This window comes from Erinaceus europaeus, chromosome 10 (assembly GCF_950295315.1).
Source record: "Erinaceus europaeus chromosome 10, mEriEur2.1, whole genome shotgun sequence".
Lineage (NCBI taxonomy): Eukaryota > Metazoa > Chordata > Mammalia > Eulipotyphla > Erinaceidae > Erinaceus > Erinaceus europaeus.
The window spans coordinates 70,673,471-70,695,565 of record NC_080171.1 but is presented as its reverse complement, the minus strand read 5'-3'; the positions used below and the strand labels follow the sequence as shown (position 1 = coordinate 70,695,565).

Below are 22,095 nucleotides of genomic sequence, written 5' to 3'. Positions count from 1 at the left end.
CATGGCTGGCTAGAATCTCCTTGGGTGTGGGCTGGCACAAGGAAATAAATCTCTTGGTTTGGACACCTTAACAAGCATCTTCCACAAAAGCATAATCCTCCCATCAGTAACACAGTTCTTCTCACTTGCCCTTGTGAGCTTGACAGCACAACCACAAGGTCAATGGGCTAAGATGCTGCAAAGGAGTCTTCATGAGTTGGAATGTGCACTTGACCTGGGTCAGTAGTTTCCTAGCAACAGTCAAAAAAGAAAACAAAAACAAAACAAGGTCTATGCAGGCTGATGCTGAATTCAGGGCTAGAGGAAAAGAAGAGAGGGTAGATGGGAGGTGACCTGGAGCAGCGCAGAGCCCAGATGAAGTTCCTCCAGCCCCATTACATCACCTTTCTCACAACTGCACATGACTGGGGTGGGTGCTAACACCCAGTCCTCACTTGCCAGGATTTTCACAGCAGTGTCTGGAGATGCTGGTTTCTGACTAAGAAGTGTTAATGGAGAGCAGGTGAAATGGTTTTCTGCCTCAAAACACTTCTTCCCATTGGTCTCTGGAATTAAGAATGCCAATAAAAGGCTGAGGAGACAGCATAACCACAACACACAAAAAAAAAGTTCATGCCTGAGGCTAGAGTTCGTGGTTCAATCCCTACCAACACCAGAAGTCAGAGCTGAGCAGTGCTCTGGCTTCTCTTCCTCTTTCTCTCTGTATCTCTCTCATTAAAATAAAATGTATTTTAAAAAGGTAAATGTTCTTGAAGAAGGTGGTACGTATGGGTACTATCACTAGTTAGCAGTGTAGGCAGACACAGCACACCAGGTGGAGCCAGGCCAAATAAATAAACTTGATGAATCAGTGATCAAAGTGGAAGCAAAGATCTGGGGTGGTTAGAATGACTGACAAAGATGGCAGTTCTGTGAGGGCAGGGATGATAATGAGCGCTGACAAGAGCAGGACGAAAGCCCCATTCCAGACATCAGGAAGGGTTATTAAGAGGCCAGCTTTCCCAAATCCAGTCTGTGGATGACACCCCCCAAATGCCAAGTGAGCTGTGACCTACCAAGGCAACAAACAAGGGGAATTTATATTTCTGTACAGGTCATTATCTTCAAAGCCATTTTCATTTAGTGATCTCAGGAAACACCTGGCAACTCAGGTGATTGATAAGGAAACAGAAGCTCAGGAAGAGGAACTGGTAACTGACTCAAGGTCATGGGCAGAGTGAGCTGCAGTGGGTCAGGTTTAGAACAAAGATTTTCATCATCATCATCATCATCAATTTTTTTTAAACCATAGCACTGCTCAGCTCTGGCTTATGGTGCTGGGGCCTTTGGTGCCTGAGGAATGAAAGTCTTCTTGCATCACCAGTGTGCTGTCTCCCAGGACTGTCACTTTAGATATGATTTCACCTATGGCGAGCCAGTTCAGATGAGGTTTTCATGCCAGAATACTGGCTGGGCACCAACCCTGTGTGACATGAGATCCAAGAAGAGGAAAGGACACAGTGCCCCCAAGGGGCTGAGAGTGGGTTAGAGGTGACAGACTAATACACGTGACAGAAACAAAAAACAAGCTAGTAAGGAACTGGGTGTTAAATCACAGTCCAGAGTCTAAACGAGTCACTCTGTCTGACTGCACCTCAGAGATACTGCTGCCAAATAATCTGTTAGACTTTTGTTTGTTTTAGAGCAAGACAGAAAAGGAGAGAGAAAGAGACAACACAGCACCTTCAATGTAGCGGGGGGGGGGGGGGCAAGTTCAGACCTGGGTCACACGTATGGCAAAGGAGCAGACTAACCAAGTGAGCTCTTTCTTCCACTGGCCCCTAATCAGGAAGTTTAGAATCCTGGGACTTATTAAAGGGAGCTGAGGCCACTCTGATTGCACAGAATCCAAGTGTGATCTGGACAAGGTAAGAGGCAGTGTGACAGACAAGTCCTAGATAACAGGAGTAGACTTATAAGGGAGCCTGGTCCTGCAGAGGATGGAGGATGGGGATCCCTACTGTCCCTCCAAAGTAGTCACAGGTCACAAACCTACTTAGAACTTATAGTAGGAAATCACCTCATGGGAGAGACTTCTGGAGGCAATGGTTATGAAGTAAATGTTATCTCACTTTGCTCTCCCCTATCAACTAGAAAAGGCAATAAAAATCAGCTGAAAACTCAACAAAATACAACTGGGATTTCTTCAGAAACTCAGTAAGCCACAGGTGAGTACAGACTCCTGTGGCTGGTGGATGAAAATGGAATGAGGGAAAGAGTCCACGACTAGAAAGCCTTACTCGGGTGGCTGGTGCAAATTAGGAAATCACATCATGGAGGGAGCCTCTTTTGTGTTTCCATTAAAAAACAAACAACAACAACAAAATGATCCAGGCTGGCTTGCTTGCTGTGAGAACAGAGGCTGCTGGGTGCCCAGATGGGCTACAAACCTTGTCTAATGGAGAGGGGTGGGAGGGGGGCTGGGCTAGGAAGTCTTCCCCCTGTGAAGCCTTTCTCTACATTAAACAGCGCCCTCTCTACACGTACTCTCACCACAGTGGGGAGTGAAAACTGTTTCTAACAAAGTGGGCCGAGAAATTTTATATATATTTATCATTCAGAACACATTTCCAATTACAACTGTACTGAGAGTGTTTCTAAGTGCAGATGATCACATTTATAGATAAATCCCATTTCCTCATCCCTAGGTCTATATGGGCCCAGGATTTAATTGGGCTACATAAAGAACTCAATTATCTGTGATATATCTCTTCCTCTCCTTGTCTTCTCTTCCTCTCTTCACCTGTATCACCTCAGACCACTTATCATAGGAAAATACAGAGCATGCAGAGTTTGGGGAGTCAAGTCAATTTTTTCTGGAGACTCCTGGGAAGTTTCTTGGGCTCCAACTTATTAAGTGAGTGCTATTAGATACCCAAACCTCCGTCCCATGTATCAAGTTTCTATCTGCAACGTGCTAAGAAAATTCTCTCTGGCAAAATTGTCAAATCCCTTCCCTGCTGCTTGTACTGTCATTTCTCGACACGGTGTCATATATACACCCACTAGTGAGATAATTCATTAAAAGAGTTGAGAAAGATTCCTCCTGGGAGTGAGGTCAGATGAAGAAAAACAAACAAACAAACAAAAAACAACCCTGGAGTCTGCATGTTAAAAAAAAAAAAGCCGTTCCTTCCATGGGGCATAAAAAGATTGACAGGCTTAGTCTCCTAATGTGCAAACCATCAGACTTGTTTACTCTGGTGACTCCAGTCTGACACTTCTTTTTTTTTTAATTATTTTATTTATTATATTTTTGAGAGAAATGCAGAGAGAGAAAGAGAGACACAGAGAGAAACACCAGAGCACTGCTCAGCTCTGGCTTATGGTAGTGCAGGGGACTGAACCTGGGATTTAGGAGCCTTAGGCATGAGAGTCTGTTTGCACAGCCATTATGCTATCTCTCCTGCCCCAGTGACACTTCTGTGAGGTCATTATGGAGACACCCTTCAGGCTCTGCAAACAGAGGCTGCCTGGAGCCCAAATGACAGGTCAGACTTTAAAGGCAGAATCAGCATCAAGGTGAAACTTGGACTGCGAGAGGCATATTGCACCAAAGCAAAGAAATTTGGGGAAGGGACAGGATGAAGGGACACTGGGGTCCTATTCTTTCTTTTAGACATTACCAAGGGAAGATAAGAGGCTGTGCCTGTGTATTAAAGACTGGACTGTAAACTATTAACTCCTCCAAAAGAACTAAGGAAAAAAAAAAAAAGACTTGAGATCTAGGTAAGAGAGAGCCTAAGTACACATTTCCTACCTTTTTTTTTTTTTTTTTACATGACTGAAATGTACTATTATTATTGTAGTCTCCAAAAGGGACTTTAAGATCAAGCCTTTGTAGTTGTAAGTTAGAACAATAAGGTCATTACTACATCTTAAAGAATAAAAAAAAAAAAAGGAAAAGGATGGGGTTGGGAGGGGGCAGCTCACCCAGTTACTATGTGCAACGACCAGAGTTCAAGTCCCAAGTCCCCCTCAGTGGGGGGGGGGAGCTTCACAAGCAGTGAAGCGGTGAAGCAGTGCAGGTGTTTTTCTTTCTCTCTCCCTCTCCTTTCAATTTCTCTGTCCTATTAAGGAGAGAAAAGAAAAAGGTTGCTGGGAGCAGTGGATTTGTCGTGCAGGCACAGAGCCGCAAAGATAACCCTGGTGGGGAGGGCGAGGGAGGATGTACCTGGATCACATCAGTCCTTCACGGATCATGGAAAAATGGCTCAATCTTTGGTTACTGACAATTAAGTTCTGTTACACAGACTGTCATTCCATTGTGGCAGGGATATGACAATTTATTGCTGGCCATAAGTGGCAGAATAGGCCATTACATGGTTCCTGGGAGAGGAAGACATCCTGAAAACATTTCATTTTTAAAGTCAAAATCATTAACCTGAGTCTACAAACCGAGGAGAATCGATGCATCCACGCTTCACCTCGCAAGGACCATTCCCACTATGGTTAGTGGCATTCTTGCCACTATCCTTCCTGCAGGCCCATTAGCCAACCAAAGCTCCTCATCAGTTCAGATTTCTCACTGTTGAGGTGCAAATTCCATTGCCAATTAGGGCTCCCCACCTTGAGGAGCCAGGCCTCACCTTGACCTTCTTTTGACTTTGCGCACCTGTTCATATTGTGCACCAAACAGAAGTGGGTCTTCTTGAAACATGCATGAAAACAAAGACTGTCCAACATTTATCTTACTGTGGAACACACATACCTGAGCAAGCGATGGTATCCAGTAAGCTATGCAGCTACACAGACGTGTTAAACTGTGCAGTTAATCCAGAAGTGTTAGTCTTTACTTCCAGAAAATACATAGTAATGACAAGGTGGCCCCCTCATAGTGTATGATTTCTGAATAATGAATCCACCTCCTTTATATTTTTCATCAAAGGTGATAAATAACATGAGTAGTTTTGGAAGTCAAATGATAAGAGCTCAGTGGGGAGGGGGCCTGCCTTGTCATATGAGTGCCCAGGTTTGCCTGCTTGCCTGCCTGCCTGTCTCTGATGATAAAGTGAGCCAAGAGTGATGAAATCGTACATGTGTAAGACCCTGGCTAGTCCAAAAAAGAGTCAGATGACACCCTGTGACTTATAGTAAGGCCCTCGGTTCTCTTCCCCACGTCATGGCTCCCAGGTGCCAGTCCCAAATCTTTTAGCACCTTCTCCTGATACTGACTTCCAAATGCATAAAGAACATGTGGATACAGCCTCACATGAATTTTTTATTTATTATTTTTAAAAAATTTATTTATTTATAAAATGGAAACACTGACAAGACCATAGGATAAGAGGGCACAATTCCCACCATCAGAGCTCCATATCCCATCCCTTCCCTTGACAGCTTTTCTATTCTTTATTCCTCTGGGAGTGTGAACCCAGGATCATTATGGGGTATAGAAGGTGGAAGGTCTGGCTTCTGTAATTGCTTCCCCGCTGAACAAAAGCATTGACAGGTCGATCCATACTCCCGGCCTGTCTCTCTCTTTCCCTAGTGGGGCAGGGATCTGAGGAAGCGTGGATTTTTAAAAAGTATTATTTTTTATTATCTTTATTTATTGGATAGACAGCCAGAAATTGAGAGGAAGGGGGAGAGAGAGAGAGAGAGAGACAGAGAGACTTCTGCAGAACTGCTTCACCACTTGTGAAGCTTTCCTCCTGCAGGTGGGAACTGGGGGCTTGATATGGGGTCCTTGCACATTGTAACATGGGCTCAGCTAGGTGAGCTACCACATAGCCCCTTATTTATTAGATATAGAGAGAAACTGAGAGGGAACGGGTAGACAGAGAAGAGAGAAAGAGACACTTGCAGCATTGCTTCACTGCTTGTGAAGCTTTCCCACTATAGGTGGGGACCCAGGGCTTGAAACTGGGTCCTTGTGCATGGTAAGATGTATGCTCAACCAGGTGCACCACCACTTAGCTCTTCACGTAGATTTGTAATTGGCTTCTACTATAAGTGACTGGGGTTTACCTCTCCATACTTCACCTTCTATTATTCTAAACACATGACAAGTTTGATGAGCATTAATTACACATCTGCATTCTGAAACATTACACATGATCCTCCCTGTCAAGACACAAATAATTGCTGTCTTGCTTGCACAACAATTGTTCTGTGAGGTACATAACTGAATTGTTTTTCCATTTTCCTGGCTTTCTGTGTACAGATCAATAATTCATGCCTGCCTCTCCTAAAGCAATTTAGAATTCTTCTGAGTACAAAAAGATAAAAAAAAAATCACATCCATCCTTTCTGGAAAACTACTACTCTAGAAAACCTCCAGTTCCAGTCTGCCTTGGACTGATATGTTTTAGACAGATGCAGTGGGGTGGCACGGGGGCGGGGGGGGGGGGGGAGAGGGAATTGACTCTGAGACCATAGCACTAAAGCTCCCTTCAATGCAGTAGGAGCCAGACTTGAACCGGGGTCGTACACATATAAGCAGAGCACTATCGAGGTGAACTATTTTGCCAGCTCGAATTGATTGTTACCTGGACCTTCAGCCCAGCTATCATGCCTCAGTCACCTTTCCCACACGCAGGAGAGTCCCTTCTCTCTTCCCTCCATTTTCTGCATCTTGCACTTTCTTTCTTGAAGTACATTCCCAATGGGGGTGGGGGAAGGCATCTTCTAATAGCTTCCTGAGAAAGGGATACCTGTGAGGTTAATTTCCTGCCCCCCAAATAACTCCCCCCAAACACCTGGAAGCATCTTTCCTTTCTCCTGCACACTTTCTTTTTTACATCTAGAGACAGAGAATTTGAGAGGGAAGGGGAAGATAAAGAGGGAAATAGAGAGACACCTGCAGCACTACTTTAGCGCTCATAAAGCTTCTCTCCTAGTCAGGTCCAAAAAGGATGACAGAGGACCTAGTGGAGGTTGTATTGTTATGTGGAAAATTGAGAAATGTTATGCATGTACAAACAATTGTATTTACTGTCAAATGTAAAACATCAATTCCCCCAATAAAGAAATAATTTTTTTTAAAAAAAGCATTTCTCTCCTGCAAGTGGAGACCTGGGGCTTGAACCTGGGTCTCTGTGCATGGTAACATGTGTGCTCTACTAGGTGAGCCACTAACCACACCATCCCGCCCCATCCCCATCTGCATGCTGAACTGGAAACTAGACTGGGTGCACAGCCAGTGACTGCCCTTGAGCTCTTGGATTGTGTTGTTCTCAGCTGCTGCTATTTTCAGTGTCTGCTGATGCTTATGGCCTCACATCTCCCCCCTCCCCCCAACCGTTATTTCAGTGTAGTTTGAGAAAAGAGCAGAGAGAACCACCATTTCGAGCAGCCCAGCACACTACTCTTAAGCAGCCGGAGCCCTCTGCCTCACCTCGGCTCTTCCCTGTTTGAGTGACTGTGCTGCCTGCAGATGTGAGCAGGCTGGCCTCTCTCACTAACAGTTTCTCCAGGAAGGGAGCTGGAAGGTAGATTTCAAGCAGGTATCTTACAAAGAGAAACTCCTGCTCAGATGCAAAACACTTAAGTATTTTTTCCAAGCTTCTTGCATGTGTTCCATTAAGTCCTTGCTAATGAGCAATGGCACCTTCAATCTGCCTATTTCACCAGCCAACAGATGCCAGCTTGCTCCAAGTGAAGGGGGAAAAAATGCTAAGAAGACATGCTGAGGGAATGGAATGTGGTATTAGAAGCTGCTTTAGCTATCAGCGATTATCTCCAGCAAGGAGCAATACAGGATTTTTTAGCTTCCTCTGTCTCACTGCAGTTTGTGTGGTTCTGAGATCACACTGCCTCTCTAGTAAGAATTTCAAAGCTGCTTCTCTAGGCTTACCAACTGCAGCCACAGAAGAACAACTGTACCTGAGTTATTACAAACCGTGCTGATATGAACATTAGTGTACACAGAACTCCCCAGAAGAGGATAGTTTCTTCCTTTGGATATATCCCCAGAAGAGGAACTGCCCAGTCATAAGCTAAAAAGAGAGGATGAATACTGGATGATCTTACTATAAGTAAACTTAAAAAACAAAGACAGCTACAAAGATGCAGAGGTTACATAGGCTCCTGTATGGAATATGGGCTCCAGATCAAATCGATGGGATTTACAGTTAACAATATTTATACACTTTTTCCATATTTGGGAGCTACTCTCTCTCCTGATTTAGCTTTCTAGTCCTTTTTCCAAGTAGGACACCAATCCCACAGACAATAACTTAGGTCACCTACATGTTAGATGTCAAGTTCAGGCAAAAACTAGTAGAGTCAATGGGCCCCTCGGAATATACTTAAAATAGACCTACTAGCTTTTTCCAAAACAAAGACCCCAAATCTTCATCTGCAATATTCTTGCCTTTGGGTTCATGATTAGTCAACAATTTGTTCTGCTTTATATCTTAACTCTTTTTCAGGCATCAGGTTCCAGACGCTATCGTAATGCCAACCTGAGTTCCTTAAGCAGACGGCCCCACCAATGTGTCCTGGAGCCCCACCTCCCCAGATCCCTGCCCCACTAGAAAGAGAGAGATAGGCTGGGAGTATGGATCAACCTGACAATTCCCATGTTCAGCAAGGAAGCAATTACAGAATCCAGACCTTCCACCTTCTGCACCCCATAATGACCCTGGGTCTATAATCCCAGAGGGATAAAGACTAGGAAAGCTATCAGGGGAGGGGATGGGATGTGGAGTTCTGATGGTGGGAACTGTGTGAATTGTACTCCTCTTATTCTATGGTCTTGTCAATACTTCATATTATAAAAAGAACAAGAAGAGGAGGAGGAGGAGGAGGAGGAGGAGGAGAAAGAAACAAGGAGAGAGATGGGCTGGGTGGTGGCACACCAGGGAGAGCACACAGATTACCATGTGCAAGGACCCTGGTTCAAGCCCCTGGTCCCCATAAGTGCGGGTGGGGGGATGCTTCATGAGCAATGAAACAGGGCTGCAGGTATCTCTCTCTTTCCCTCTCTACCTCTTCCTTCCCTGTCAATTCTGTCTCTATCCAAAATAAATAAGTTAAAAAAGAAAAAAAACAAGGACAGAAAAGGGAAATGCAAAGTAAAACTTGGTTTGGGTGACATGTATTGCACTAAAGCAAAAGACTCTGAATGGAGAAAGGGGGGCAGGGAAGGGACTGGGGGGGCTTTGGGGTCCTGGTGCATGATGGGGGAAAAGGATACAAGTTGGGGGGTGAAGAGTGTTTTGCAGACACCTATCATGGGCAAATGAGAATTCATACCCGTATCTAAACAACTGTATTGTAACCGAATAACATGATAAAGAGGGGTGAGTATAAAAAACAGCCCTCTGTATGTGAGGGCTGGCATATAGCTGACCTGGATAGTGTGCATGCTTTGTTATACATGTGGTCCGGGCTCGAGCCTAGCCCCCAGTACACTGGGGAAGCTTCAGTGTGCTACTGTCTTTCCTTCTCTCTCTCTCTCTCTGAAAAAGTTACCCTGAAGCAGTGAAGCCCAAGTGAGGAGAAAAAACAAAAACCTACATCTTTACTGAAAATTAAAAAAAAAAAACAACCCAGAACAAAAATTTATTAAGTCTCATAAATGGGGAAACTACCCGGATGACACTTGATCTTTACAGACACAGGAGTCATAGTTTACAAAATGAAATAAAGCAACCTGCCCTCCTTCCCAAACAAAAACCCAGTGAACTTCACCTTCAGTAATCTGATTTGGAAAGGAAAGGATTGTATTTTTAACAAGTGCCTCCTAGAAAAACTTCAGACCACACTGCTTTTGGAACACGATTTTGTTCTTTATAGAAAGTACACACACACACACAGAATGAGAAGTCAGTGATTATTTTCTTTTTCTTTCTTTTCCCTTTATTTTTTGATGCTGAGGTGCAAATCAAGGAAATGTATATACTTCTACCCCCCGTATGCCATCAAAGTGGGTAGCAAATGCAGGTCTTTCCTATAAATAAGGTATGATAGCAAAAAACACAACTCACAAGTCCAAATGACTTAGAAGTGAGTGGTGGAAGATTTTTAAGCACCAGTTTCTAGTTTTGCTTTGCAGTAGCTTTTCTTTTTTTTAATTTTTTAAATATTTATTTTCCTTTTTGTTGCCCGTGTTTTATATTGTTGTTGTAATTATTATTGTTGTTATTGATGTCGTTAGGACAGAGAGAAATGGAGAGAGGAGGGGAAGACAGAGAGGGGGAGAGTAAGATAGACACCTGCAAATCTGCTTCACTGGCTGTGAAGCGACCCCCCTGAAGGAAGGGAGCCAGGGGCTCGAACTGGGATCCTTAGGCCAGCCCTTACGCTTTGCCACTTAACCCGCTGCACTACTGCCCGACTACCTGCAGTCACTTTTCATAGCCTAGTAAACTCTACTCACTGAATGGCTTAGTGTCAAACCGGATTTCTGACTGTGGGTTTCTAAAGTGTCAGTCAGTATTCTAGATTCTGCTTGCTTCCTCCCCCACCCCCATGAAAGATCATGCAAATGGATTAAATCATTCTCCTGGTTCAGAAGAATAGAAGAATGGCCTGACACAGGCTGTTCTGTGGGTTCATGGTGAAGTTGCTGGGACAGTGTGGTTAGGGCAAGCATTTTGGGAGCTGGTACAAAGACAAGCACAGCCTGTTCTTCTTCTAGCGTTTGCCCCTCTTCCGTAGCCAGTCAACAGCGTCAGGTTGAGCCTGATGTAAAGTTTCGAGACCTCCTTTGAATCTGGAGAGGTGGCAGTTGTTGACTATGTGGGACATAGTCTGTCTGTAGCCGCAGGGGCAGTTCGGGTCGTCGCCTGTGCACCAAACACTCTTGGGCTTGTGCTCTGAGGGCTTTCTAAGTTTCTCAAAGAATGTACCCACCCTCTTACCTGCTTATTTCAGAAGAACTGCTATATTTCCATTTCATTGCAAAATGCTTGTTGTAATTTCTCCTTACTGAGAGAATGCAGAGATAGGAGGTCAGGGAGAACTCCAGCTGGGGGCAGCTGTTTTTCTGTCTGCCAAGTGGAGCCCAGAAAGCTGAGACACTGGGCAGAGCTGAGCTAGTCCAGTGCTGCCCCCTAGCTAGGGAGGGATTTAATCAACTAGCAGCAAATGCTAGTTATGACTGAATAGAGAGGTGAATGAAGCTTCTCTGACCTGCAGGACCCTTTGTGTATAAGTAAAACGTCCAAACAGCTTCCCCTAATGGTTTCTCACTCTAAGAGGTTTACTGGAAAACAGTTCCAGGCAGTAAAATGCAGAATTAAATGAAACTGAATTTAACCTCTTGACCCCTCTTTTGTTCCAAGCTCCAATGTTTTAAATGAAATTGCTTAATAACTATTCAAGAGAATGGCCAAGTGAGAAGGCAGAAAGAAAATCTTTAGAGCGAGGTAGTGGGGGCAAAGGTTAGCCTTCGAGATATTCTGAATAGACTGTGCCACCCAAGCTCGCCGTATTATTGAACCTCTTAAGATATTTCAAACATGGCAAGTGTCAGCAGGGACAGCGATGGCTGCTGTCACCCTTCACTAGAAGCACAATGCAGTTTCAAACCAGAAGTGTCTTTTGTGGTCTGAGAATGGATGCCCTTGTACCGCTAGCAGTGAGAAATTAAACACTGAGATACACAAGTGAGGCATGGTGTGTGTGTGTGTGTGTGTGTGTGTGTGTGTGTGCGCGCGCGCACGCACGCGCTGTTGTTTTTGTTGTTGTTGTTGGTGGTGGTGGTGGTGTGGGGGATTGAAACTGGGACTTTGGAGCCTCAGATATGACTTTTTAAAAAAACTTTTTCTCATACCTGGTTTGCGTTTCTTTACGATGACTTTTTTCCACAGCACAAAAGCTTCCCCCCAATGATAGAGGGCTCCCATGTGAGGTACCTATGACTAGACTATAGGGTCCCTTGCATCTCAAAGTAGGCCCTCCCAGGCAAACTATCTGACAACCATATTCCGACTTTATAGACCTAGTGTATGCTTAATCCTTGATGATAAGTGCTTATTTTGCCTTTTACCTGTTTCACCCTAATAAACCGTGTATTGTTTAAACCAGTTCCTAGCTCCCCGCTGTGATTCCTTCTACGCGCTGCAAGCAGCCCCAATCCCCAAACCTCTTTTTAAGTTAATTTCCAACACTGCCGACACACACACACACACACACACACACACACACACACCTACCTTTAATGGGCTGCTTTAAAGATAGTGGTTTTCAAAATTGTATCATGGGACCAGCAGTACCACCGCCACCTGATAATTTGTTAATGCTAAATTTCACCTGAGCTCTGTCATCCTAGAAAACACTGGCCCCTCCCAGACCCAGCTTATCGCAAAGATTCCCTTCCTCACACCCCCTGGGAGGACTCCTAGGAGCTCTCTAGCCTACCAGTAATGGAGTCAGGCACAGATGCTCCGCATTCCCATTCTTTGCCTCACAAATAATGAGTTAAACGGAAAACCTATTAACCTCCAGTTAAACTCCTCCCCAGGTGCCTGATCTTGGGCAATCAGCACACAACCCTTCCACTCAACACCAGTTTCAGCTGGGAGGTTGGTTTCAGGTGAAGAGAGTTCTCTGCAAAACCTTCCGGGATGCCTTCCTCTCACTTCTTCACACGTGTTCTTTCTTGTGTATTGCTCCCCAGAAAAAAGACATCCCCCAAACCTGTTTGCCTAATCCTTGAGAACTTTTTTTTTTAAGCCAGAGTACTATTCAGTGTTTATCTCTGGTAAAGGTGATGCTGAGGACTGAACTTGGGACTTGTGGAGCCTCAGGCATGCAAATCTTCTTGCATACCTTTATGCTATCTCCTCGACATTCTTGTAGATCCTATAATTAAGAGTGTGTCCTGCTTGCCCATTACAACACCTTCCTCCTATTTCCAATACTCCTTTCCTGTCAAGCTCCACCCCAGGCCTTCTTCCCTATTTGACACTACATAGAAGCACACCTTTCAGGCCACACCCCAGACCTTCTGAATAAGAAGCTGGGCATGTGTGAACGTGCAGAAATTGATATCTACACAAGCAAGCATTGCAGGTGGCCAGGGAACCACAGTCTTTTATGGATTCTGCCAAGAACCTGACCGGCTCACAAGCTGCAGCTCTCTCCTCCCCCCTGTGCGTGAAGGTGCAAGTTGCCTCCCAGGCTCCCGCGAACGCGCTCTTGGTGTCCCCATAGGCCACTTATACAGTAAATGAAATGGCTTAAAAGCCACTCGAGAGAATGGACAAGCAGGAGGGCAGAAAGTAAAACTTTAGAGCGAGGTGGGGGGGGGGAGTTAGCCTTGCAGATGTATTCTGAATTAGACTGTGATTCCAAGCTCACCACACTATCAAATTTCTCTCTCTTACTGCTTCCACAGTTATCACTGGAGCTCAGTGCCGCTACTACAAATCCAAGGCTCCTGGCGGTCACTTCCCCTCCCTTCCCCCCCCCCCATTTTTTATCTAACAGGACAGAGAGAAATTGAGAGGAGAGGGAACGTAGGGAGAGAAAGAGAGATACCCACAGACCTGCTTCGCCGCTCATGCAGCATCCCCTCTGCAGGTGGGTAATGGGGGCTCGAACTCGGGTCCTTGCGCACGGTGATAAGTGTGCTTAATGGAGAGCGCCACCACCTCGAATCTCTTAAGATACTTCGACATTGGAAAGCGTTTGCAAGATTCCCAGGGCAGGGGTATCAGCATCATGGTTCTGCAAAGAAACTTCCATGCCTGAGGCCCCCAGGTCCCAAGTTCAAACCCCCTGCACTACCACCATCCAGAGCTGAGCAGGGCTCAGGTCAATCCAATAAATGTACCAAAAATTAAAAGTCATTTCCCGCAGCAAGCAGGGCCAGGTCCCGCCCCGCCGCCCCGCCGCCCCGCCCGCCCCGGGCACTCACATCCGCATCTGCATCAGGCAGCCTGGGGTCGTCGCAGTCCCGAGTGGGGCTGATGTCCTGCCGCATGACCCAGATGGGCTCTTTGGGTTCGTCGGGGGTGTAAGGCGAACGCACGGTCCTGGTTTTCACCTCCTCGATGGCCTCCTTGATGTCCTTGATGGCCAGCGAGATGGCGTCCCGCTTCTCCTGGCTGTAGCGCGGGGCCGCGGGGTCCCCGCCCGCCGAGCCCGCAGCCCGCCGCGGCTCCGGGCTGCCCGCGTCCCCGCCGGGGTCCCCTCCGGGGCTGGGGGCGCGCTCCAGGTCCTGCTCCGCCTCGGGCATGTCCTCGGCCGCCTTGTCCAGGCTGTGCGAGCTCATGCTCTGCTTGACCTCGGCCACTATCTGGTCGATGTCCTCCTCCTGCTCGTAGCTGTCCATGCGCGGGTAGGGCGCGAACTCCGCCTCCTTCTCGGGGCTGTCGGACTCGCCGTCCGAGCGCTCGTCGTAGTGGTGCAGCCGGGCGCCCAGCGCCTCCTGGCGGTAGGCGGCCGCCTCGTCGCGCTCGAACAGCCGCAGCCCGGCGCGCGCCTCCAGCTCGGGCGCGTCGCCGATCTCCTCGTACACGTGCTCCTGCAGGCCGCCGTAGTCGGCGTACGGCTCGGCGTAGGGCTCGTCGTCCCCGTCGCCGCCGCGCGGGAAGAGCCGGTGCGTGTAGACGTAGCCCGAGTAGGCCGCGTTCATGGCCTCCTCGTGCTCCAGCGAGTGGAAGTGCAGGTGGTTGGGCAGCGCGCGGCGCTGCGTGGCCTCGGCGTGCTCGGCCTCCGCCTGCTCCGTATATTCCTCCGCTTCGGGCCGGAACTGCACGGCGTAGGCGCTCTCGTCCTCGGGCTCCTGCGCGCGCTCCGCCTCGTCGCCGTCGCCGTCGCGGTCGCCGTCGCGGGCCGCGGCCAGCACGTCGCCCTCGGCCGTGTCCGTGTGGTTGTGGAAGCCGCTTTCCGTGCTGGCCGAGCGCGCCAGGCTCTCCCCGCGCTCCTCCTCCTCCAGCGGCCCCGGCTGCGCGCGCGGCTCCTCGAGGGCGCGGGCCCGCGGGCGTCGGTCTCCCGGACGCGGCGGCTCCCTGTCGCTCGCGGGCCGCCCCAGGTCGGCTTCCACCGCCTCGTTCAGCTCCCCGGCCGCCGCCGCCTCCTCCGCGGGCCCCTCCGAGGGGTTCATGGTGGGCGGGCGTGGGGGGCGGCTCGAGAAGGGCTGCGCCGGCTCAGTGCGCGCTCATTGTGCTCCGCTGGGCTGCAAAGGGGAAAACACAAAACGAGAGTTAAGGAAGGGCTGTCAGGTGGGCGACACTGTACCCCGGAACCCAGCGCCGAGATCACCCAAACCAGCCCCAGGCGACGGCGTTTAGATCTGGGTCCATGAAGAAGAAATGGTCGCAGAGGAGGTTCTGCAAAAGACCTTCATGCTGAGGCTCTGAGGTCCCGGGTTCAGTCCCCAGCACCGTCATAAGCCACAGCTGAGCCGTGCTCGCTCTACCGCATTTAAAACAAAGCATTAGGGACTGGGGAGATAGCATAAAGGTTCTGCAAAAGACTCATGTTTGAGGCTCTGAAGCCCCAGGTTCAATCCCCCACCCTCATCATCAGCCAGAGCTGTGCAGTGCTCTGGGTAAAGTTAATACTGCTACTAAGGCTGGGGAGACAACATAGCGGTGCTTGCAAAAAGACTTTGGAGGCCCACCATTAGCCAGAGCTGCTCAGTGCTCTGGGAATAATAATAGTAATAATGATAAGGATGGGAGACATCATAAAGGTTCTGCAAAAGACTTTACTGCCCGAAGCTCTATGGTTCTAGGTTCAATCCCCAGCACCATCAGGGCTGAGCAGGGCTTTGGATGATGAGGAGGAGGCAGTGGTGGCTGGGGAGACAATATAATGGCTCTGGAAAAAAAGACTTCACTGCCTGATGCTGAGGTCCTAGGTTCAGTTTCCTGCACCACCATAAGCCAGAGCTGAGCAGTGTTCTGGTCTTTTTGTCTTTACAGCTCATTAAAACGAACAAAATATTTTTAAAATAAGTGATATATACATACACAGTGGAATACTACTGAGCTATAAGGAAAGCTAAAATCTTGCCATTTGCAGCATCATGAATGGAACTAACTGAAGCAAATCTGAAGGTTGTTTCACTCACATATGAACTATATAGGGGGAAAGTTGGGAGATAGTATAATGGTTATGCAAAAAAAAAAAAAAAAGCCAAAACCACGGTCCCAGGTTCAATCCCAGCACCACTGTAAGCCAGAACAAAGCAGTATCTGGTTAAAAAGGGGAGGGGGGCAGTGGGCGGATGGTAGCGCAGGGGGTTAAGCTATGGTGCAAGGAACAGCATAAAAATTCCAGTTCAAATTCCGGCTTCCAACCTGTAGGAGGTCACTTCATAAGTGGTGAAGCAGGTCTGCAGGTGTCTATCCTCTCCTCCTCTCTGTCTTCCCCTCCTCTCTTGATTTCTCTCTGTCCTATACAACATCAATAAACAAGGGCAACACAAGGGAAAAAATAGCCTCTAGGAGCAGTGGATCCCTAGTGCAAGCACTTCTTCTTCTAGCGTTTGCCAGTGCAAGCACTGAGCCCCAGCAATAACCTTGGAGTCAAAAACTAAACTAAATAAATATTGAAGCAATATCGATAGCATGTACATAGATCATTTTCTTACATAGCTCATGTCATAATTTCTGTTTACACATTTACTTGTTTAATTGCCCATTGAGTATTTCCCCCTTCCTCACCCCTCAGACTGAAATCCTCGTGAGCAGGCATTTTTTTTCTTTTTCCATGTGTATTATTCAGGTTCCATTTCTGTGGCATATGAACAAGGAATACTACTTTAATTGAATGGGCCAATTGGCACATTTTCCATTTGCTAAGGGATAAATCTCTAAATGAAACCAGGATCCTAGATACTTTAGTAATGGTTCTTTAAATAAATTTTAAGGGGAAAAATAATTTGAAATGTTTTCAAAGCTATTGTGATCAACAGAAATCAACAGCCACTCTGAAGAGGGCTACCAACTACCAGTGGGTTCTCATCTTGTAATGACTGGCTATTAGAACTGCTGGCATAACACCCAAACAAAAAGATATATGTACACTGATGTTCATAGCAGTACAATTCATAACAGCTAAAACCTGGAAGCAAACCAGGTGCCCAACAACAGATGAGTGGCTGAGAAAGCTGTTGTATATATACACATTAGGAAACTACTCTGCTATTAAGAATAATGAACCCACCTTCTCTGACCCATCTTGGGTAGAACTAGAAGGAATTATGTTTAGTGAGATAAGTCAGAAAGACAAAGAGTATGGGATGACCCCACTCATAAACAGAAGTTGAGAAAGAAAAACAGCAAGAGAAACTCAAAGCAGAATCTGAGTTTGGAATAGGGTACCAAAGTAAAAATCTCTGGGTGGAGGGTGAGGGCAGATGTTCAGCTTCATTGGGGGGGTGGGGGGCAGAGACCTTTGGTGGTGGTAATGGTGTTAATATACACTCCTATTAACTTATAGTCACATAAATCACTAATTAGTATGAGAAGGGAAGAATGGATCGAATGTCTCAAACTTTTTGATGGATAGACCATATCTCTGAGTATATATTCCTTCAATCTAAGCACTTAATACTTCAAATTGGGAGAGCTGGGCGGTAGTGCAGCTGGTTAAGCGCACGTGGAGCAAAGCACAAGGACTGGAGTAAGGATCCTGGTTCGAACCCCTGGCTCTCCACTTGCAGGGGAGTCGCTTCACAGGCAGTGAAGCAGGTCTGCAGGTGTCTATCTTTCCCTCTCTCTGTCTTCCCCTCTTCTCTCCATTTCTTTCTTTCCTATCCAACAACTACATCAGTAACAACAACAATAATAACTACAACAACAGTTAAAAAAAAAACAAGGGCAACAAAAGGGAAAATGAATAAATAATTTTTTAATTTATTTTTTATTTAAGAAAGGATAAATTAACAAAACGATAGGGTAGGAGAGGTACAACTCTACACAATTCCCACCACCCAATTTCCATATCCCATCCCCTCCCCTGATAGCTTTCCCATTCTCTATCCCTCTGGGAGCATGGACCCAGGGTCGTTGTGGGTTGCAGAAGGTGGAAGGTCTGGCTTCTGTAATTGCTTCCCCGCTGAACATGGTCTGCAGGTGTCTATCTTTCTCTCCCCCTCTCTGTCTTCCCCTCTTTTCTCCATTTCTTTCTTTCCTATCCAACAACTACATCAGTAACAACAACAATAATAACTACAACAATAGTAAAAAAAAAAAAAAAGGGCAACAAAAGGGAAAATGAATAAATTTTTTTTAAAAAAGACTCCAAATTGGAAATAATACTGAATTTTAACAATGGGCTCAAACTGTTAATACATTTCTAATAATGACATGTTCTTTGAAGTATTAAATCTCCTAAAAGCTTAGACAAGGGAGAACAGAAACAACTGGTGGTGTTACTTTATAAGATAACAGCTATATGTAAATAGCATAAAAGGACATAAATTATGGTGAGGTCTTGTATGATACAGCAAATGCTAACAATGGGATTTTCAAAGTTAACCCAATTTCCAAATAATTTGGTTACAGCAATAACTATCTATTGCATTCTTAAACCCTAAGACAGCAGAAATCTTCCCCTTTCTCTATAAAGCCCATACATCTCCCAGTCCTGGAACCTCTACAGTGGGGCACATTTTCCTGCATGCTTTTCTCAATTCATAACACCTGATACTGCACCTGCTGATCCCAGCTTAAGCAATACAACCAGTACCACCTCGGCATGTTTCACTTCAGACCGTGTCCAGAGACGTCAGGCGTGGAATGTCAACCTTTCAGCTTCATTACTGTGGTGAGAACTTTCCTAGCTCATAGGACTCTTAATTCCATTTCAGGTGGTGCACTTCTTTTTTCTTTTTTAATTTTTCATTATCTTTATTTATTTGTTGGATAGAGATAGCCAGAAATTGAGAGGGAAGGGGTGACAGAGAGGGAGAGAGACAGAGACACCTGCAGCACTACTTCACCACTTGTGAAGTTTTCCCCCTGCAGGTGGGAGCTAGGAGCTCAAACCTGGGTCCTTGGGCATTGTAGCATGTACACTCAACCAGGTGAGCCACCACCCAGCCCCGGGTGGTGCACTTCTTAACAAAACCTCAAAACCTAGATATAGACCAGAGCCCATGAGATAGGGCATATATACTTGTACCCATAAGTTAGGGGGAAATATATACCTTAAAGAAAAGTGCACAGCAGTTTGCAGTGAGTCAAGAAATGAAATAAGCAAGTAGAAAGACCTAAAGAGACACCTTAAAGTACCTAATGAAATAGTTTCTACTTAGACCTAGAGACCCTCCTCACCTACCTCCTATTTCACATCCCCCAGTCATTCCAAAGCTAATCTTGTCAGACAAAGCAAGAACTACAAAAGCTGAATAAGGGCAAGAGACTGGCATACTTTAATGATGACTCTTTAGTCACTACCAGGCCACCCCATCACCTGGGGCCCTAGTCAGGGAGTGCTGGGGTTCCCACAAAGACATTTTAGGCCTATACCTCTAACAGATCTCTCTCTCTTTCTTTATTGTCACTGGTCATCTCCATCAGGAAAAAAATAATGGGTCCCTTTGTGGACCCTATAGGACCTTGCCATCAATGTGGATCAAGAGTGGTAGGGAATGTTCCCTTCTCCAAAGGGAGGTTGGACAACATACTCTACCTAAACTTGAGGAGGATGGGTCTTGAAATTAGTGCAACCTGGAATGTTCCTAGCTGTGAGCTCAGAACTACAGGGATGCAAGGTTACATAGGCTCCTGTGCTGAATATGGGCCCCAGATCAAATCGATGGGGTTTACAGTTAACAATATTTATATACTTTTCCCATATTTGGGAACTACTCTCTTCCCTGATCCAGCTTTCTAGTTCTTTTTTCAACTATGATACCATCTCCTCAGACAATAACCTGGGTCCACCTGCATATTAGCTGTCAGGCTCAGACAAAAACTAGTAAAGTCATGGGGCTCTTGGAATATACCTAAAATAGAGCTATTAGCTTTTTCCAAAACAGAGACCCCAAATCTTTCAGAGCATGTGCTGCCTGCCCTCCTCAGAGGGTCCCTCATCTGATCATCTTTGACAAGTGACATGTCCACACTAGGACTCATAAGGGGTAGAAACACAGGGGCAGAAACACAGAGACTCAGGTTGGGCTCACTGTGTCCCTGTCTCTGCAGATGAACACAGGGGACACGCAGGACACTGAGGGTGACACACCAGGTGGCCTGAGTGTTGTTTTTGATGGGCTGGCTTCACGGGTGGGTAACAAACGACCAGGGACTCATGGTTGAGCTGTACGCAGTATCTCTTTATTCATGTAGGACGCAGCGCAATCTATACTAAGCTAGACTAAAACTAACACTACAACTTCAACTTACCACTACCAAAACGAACAATGTTGTTGTTATATACTTTCCAAGTAGGGTGTAAACAGGATGTGATGTAGAGAGGGTGGAGAGAAAAGTGACTGGTGAAAATCAGGGTGTGACAAGGAGAGAGGGTGGAGCAGGCGTGAATTCTACCACTGAACCACTAATGCCCTGGAGGGAGTGTGGTGCTTTATGTAAATATAAAAGTTATTTATGTAAATAGACCGCTTTGAATGGGATCAAACAAATCCCTATACAGGCATACCGGTGCTTGGTTAAGCAGAAGCCGGGGGAGCTGGCATACTACCCAACACCTGAGCCCATTTAAGGAGCAGATCCCCCCCACCAGCAAGGAAGCTGAGTCCCCACTGGAGGCATCTCTGCTGGGTGCCCAGGACAATATGGGGGACCCCAAGTCCAGGGAAGGAGGCAGCCCCCTCTGAAGCCCCCATGCAGGAACAAGGGCAGAGTCATCTGGGACCCAGGATCATGCCCTCACAGTGACTGGTCACCTCCCTTGGAGGACAGGCCTCAGGAGAGGCCAGGTCAAAAGGAGCCTGAAGAGGAGCTGCAACCCCTGCAGCAGGTGAGCACCTGCCACTTCCTGAGTGCACAGGCCCTCTGCCTCTGGGCCCGGGGGGACCTGAACCCCAGACAGTAAACTCGCAGGTTCAGGCTGGGCTTCCTGGGTCCCTGTGTCTGCAGATGACCTCAGGGGACAAGGAGGACGCAGAGGGGGGCATACCGAGTGGCCTGTGCCCTTGTGAGACCACGGGGAAAATACCCCCCATCATCATGGATGCTGGGCACTCCTTAAAGGTCATTATGGCCCTACTGGGTCCCCAGGACGGGACGCTCAAAGCACAGGGAAGGTGGCAGCCCCCCAGCAAGTCCCCACACAAGAACAATGGCAGAGTCACGTGGTTCCAGGCAGAGGAGCTTCTGAGGCTGGCCCAGGACACCCAGTGCCCCAGCACTCCGCTTCACAACAATCAGCTGGCTCTGCTCAGGGGTGAAATGTGGGGCTCACTGGAGCACACAGGGTGGGAGGCTCTCAGAGGAACTGAGCTTGAGTTGTGTCACAGAGACTCATCCTGACCCCTCAGGGTTGAATGGGACAGTCCTGGGGGTCAGTGCTCTAAAAGCTGGGTGCTGAGTCAATAAGGGCTGCACCTGGGCCAGGCTGACATCTGACCCTCTCCTCTCCAGAGTGCCCCCCTGCTCCTGAGCTGCCAATTCTGGCTGTGGCCCCAGAGACACCCACCATGGAAGTTGCTCCCCCATCTGAAGAGGTCTGCTGCTTGTGGTTCATTCAAATTCTACTTTACCTCTTGTGGAACTTTGTGTTCTCTTAATGCGGTCTGAATAAAGTGTTGTTCTACGGATCCACTACCTGGGTGCTTGTAGTCACAAGCCACCACTCTCCGCTCCACAGAGTCACAGAATACTCCATGACACTGCTCATCCCAAAAGGAGCCTCTGAGTCAAGAGCAGCACCCCCACTCCCGTCTCCCTAGACCCTCCTCCATCAGCCCCCTGACCAGCTGAAAGGCTGACCCAGCCCAGCCTCACTGCACTCTGAATCCCACACGCCCCTTCCTGTCCACTCCCCTGAGGGACAGCCTGGTCCTGCTTGGGGACAGAGGTGGGCAGTCTGCAAAGTGGCTGCTCTCCAGGAGCACAGAGCTGTCCTTTTCAGGGAGCATCTCAGGTCCTCAGAGACCTGGAGTGGCTCCATGGGGGAACAGCCCCATGGTTACAGCTCCTGGGTATGTGACCTGGGGTGGGGGGGATCACTGTAGCA

General features: G+C 47.2%; 1 protein-coding gene and 1 long non-coding RNA gene across 8 annotated transcripts in view; one reads left to right on the top strand and one right to left on the bottom strand.

Annotated features, from left to right (window-relative positions):
- APBA1 (amyloid beta precursor protein binding family A member 1) overlaps window positions 1-22,095 on the bottom strand; it is a 467,998-nt gene that overhangs the window by 55,678 nt on the left and 390,225 nt on the right. For 6 of the 7 annotated variants that reach the window (XM_060199719.1, XM_060199722.1, XM_060199723.1 and 3 more), the window contains exon 2: window positions 13,853-15,115. In XM_060199719.1, the coding sequence (XP_060055702.1) occupies window positions 13,853-15,043 (1,191 nt within the window). In that variant the 5' untranslated portion in view covers window positions 15,044-15,115. Of the gene's footprint in view, window positions 1-13,852; window positions 15,116-16,244; window positions 16,269-22,095 lie in introns of those variants that run through there. The other variant, XM_060199721.1, reaches the window with a different exon arrangement.
- LOC132540757 (uncharacterized) lies at window positions 21,223-21,676 on the top strand. The gene is made up of 2 exons (XR_009551903.1): window positions 21,223-21,303; window positions 21,501-21,676. It is a non-coding gene; the product is annotated as an uncharacterized LOC132540757 (long non-coding RNA).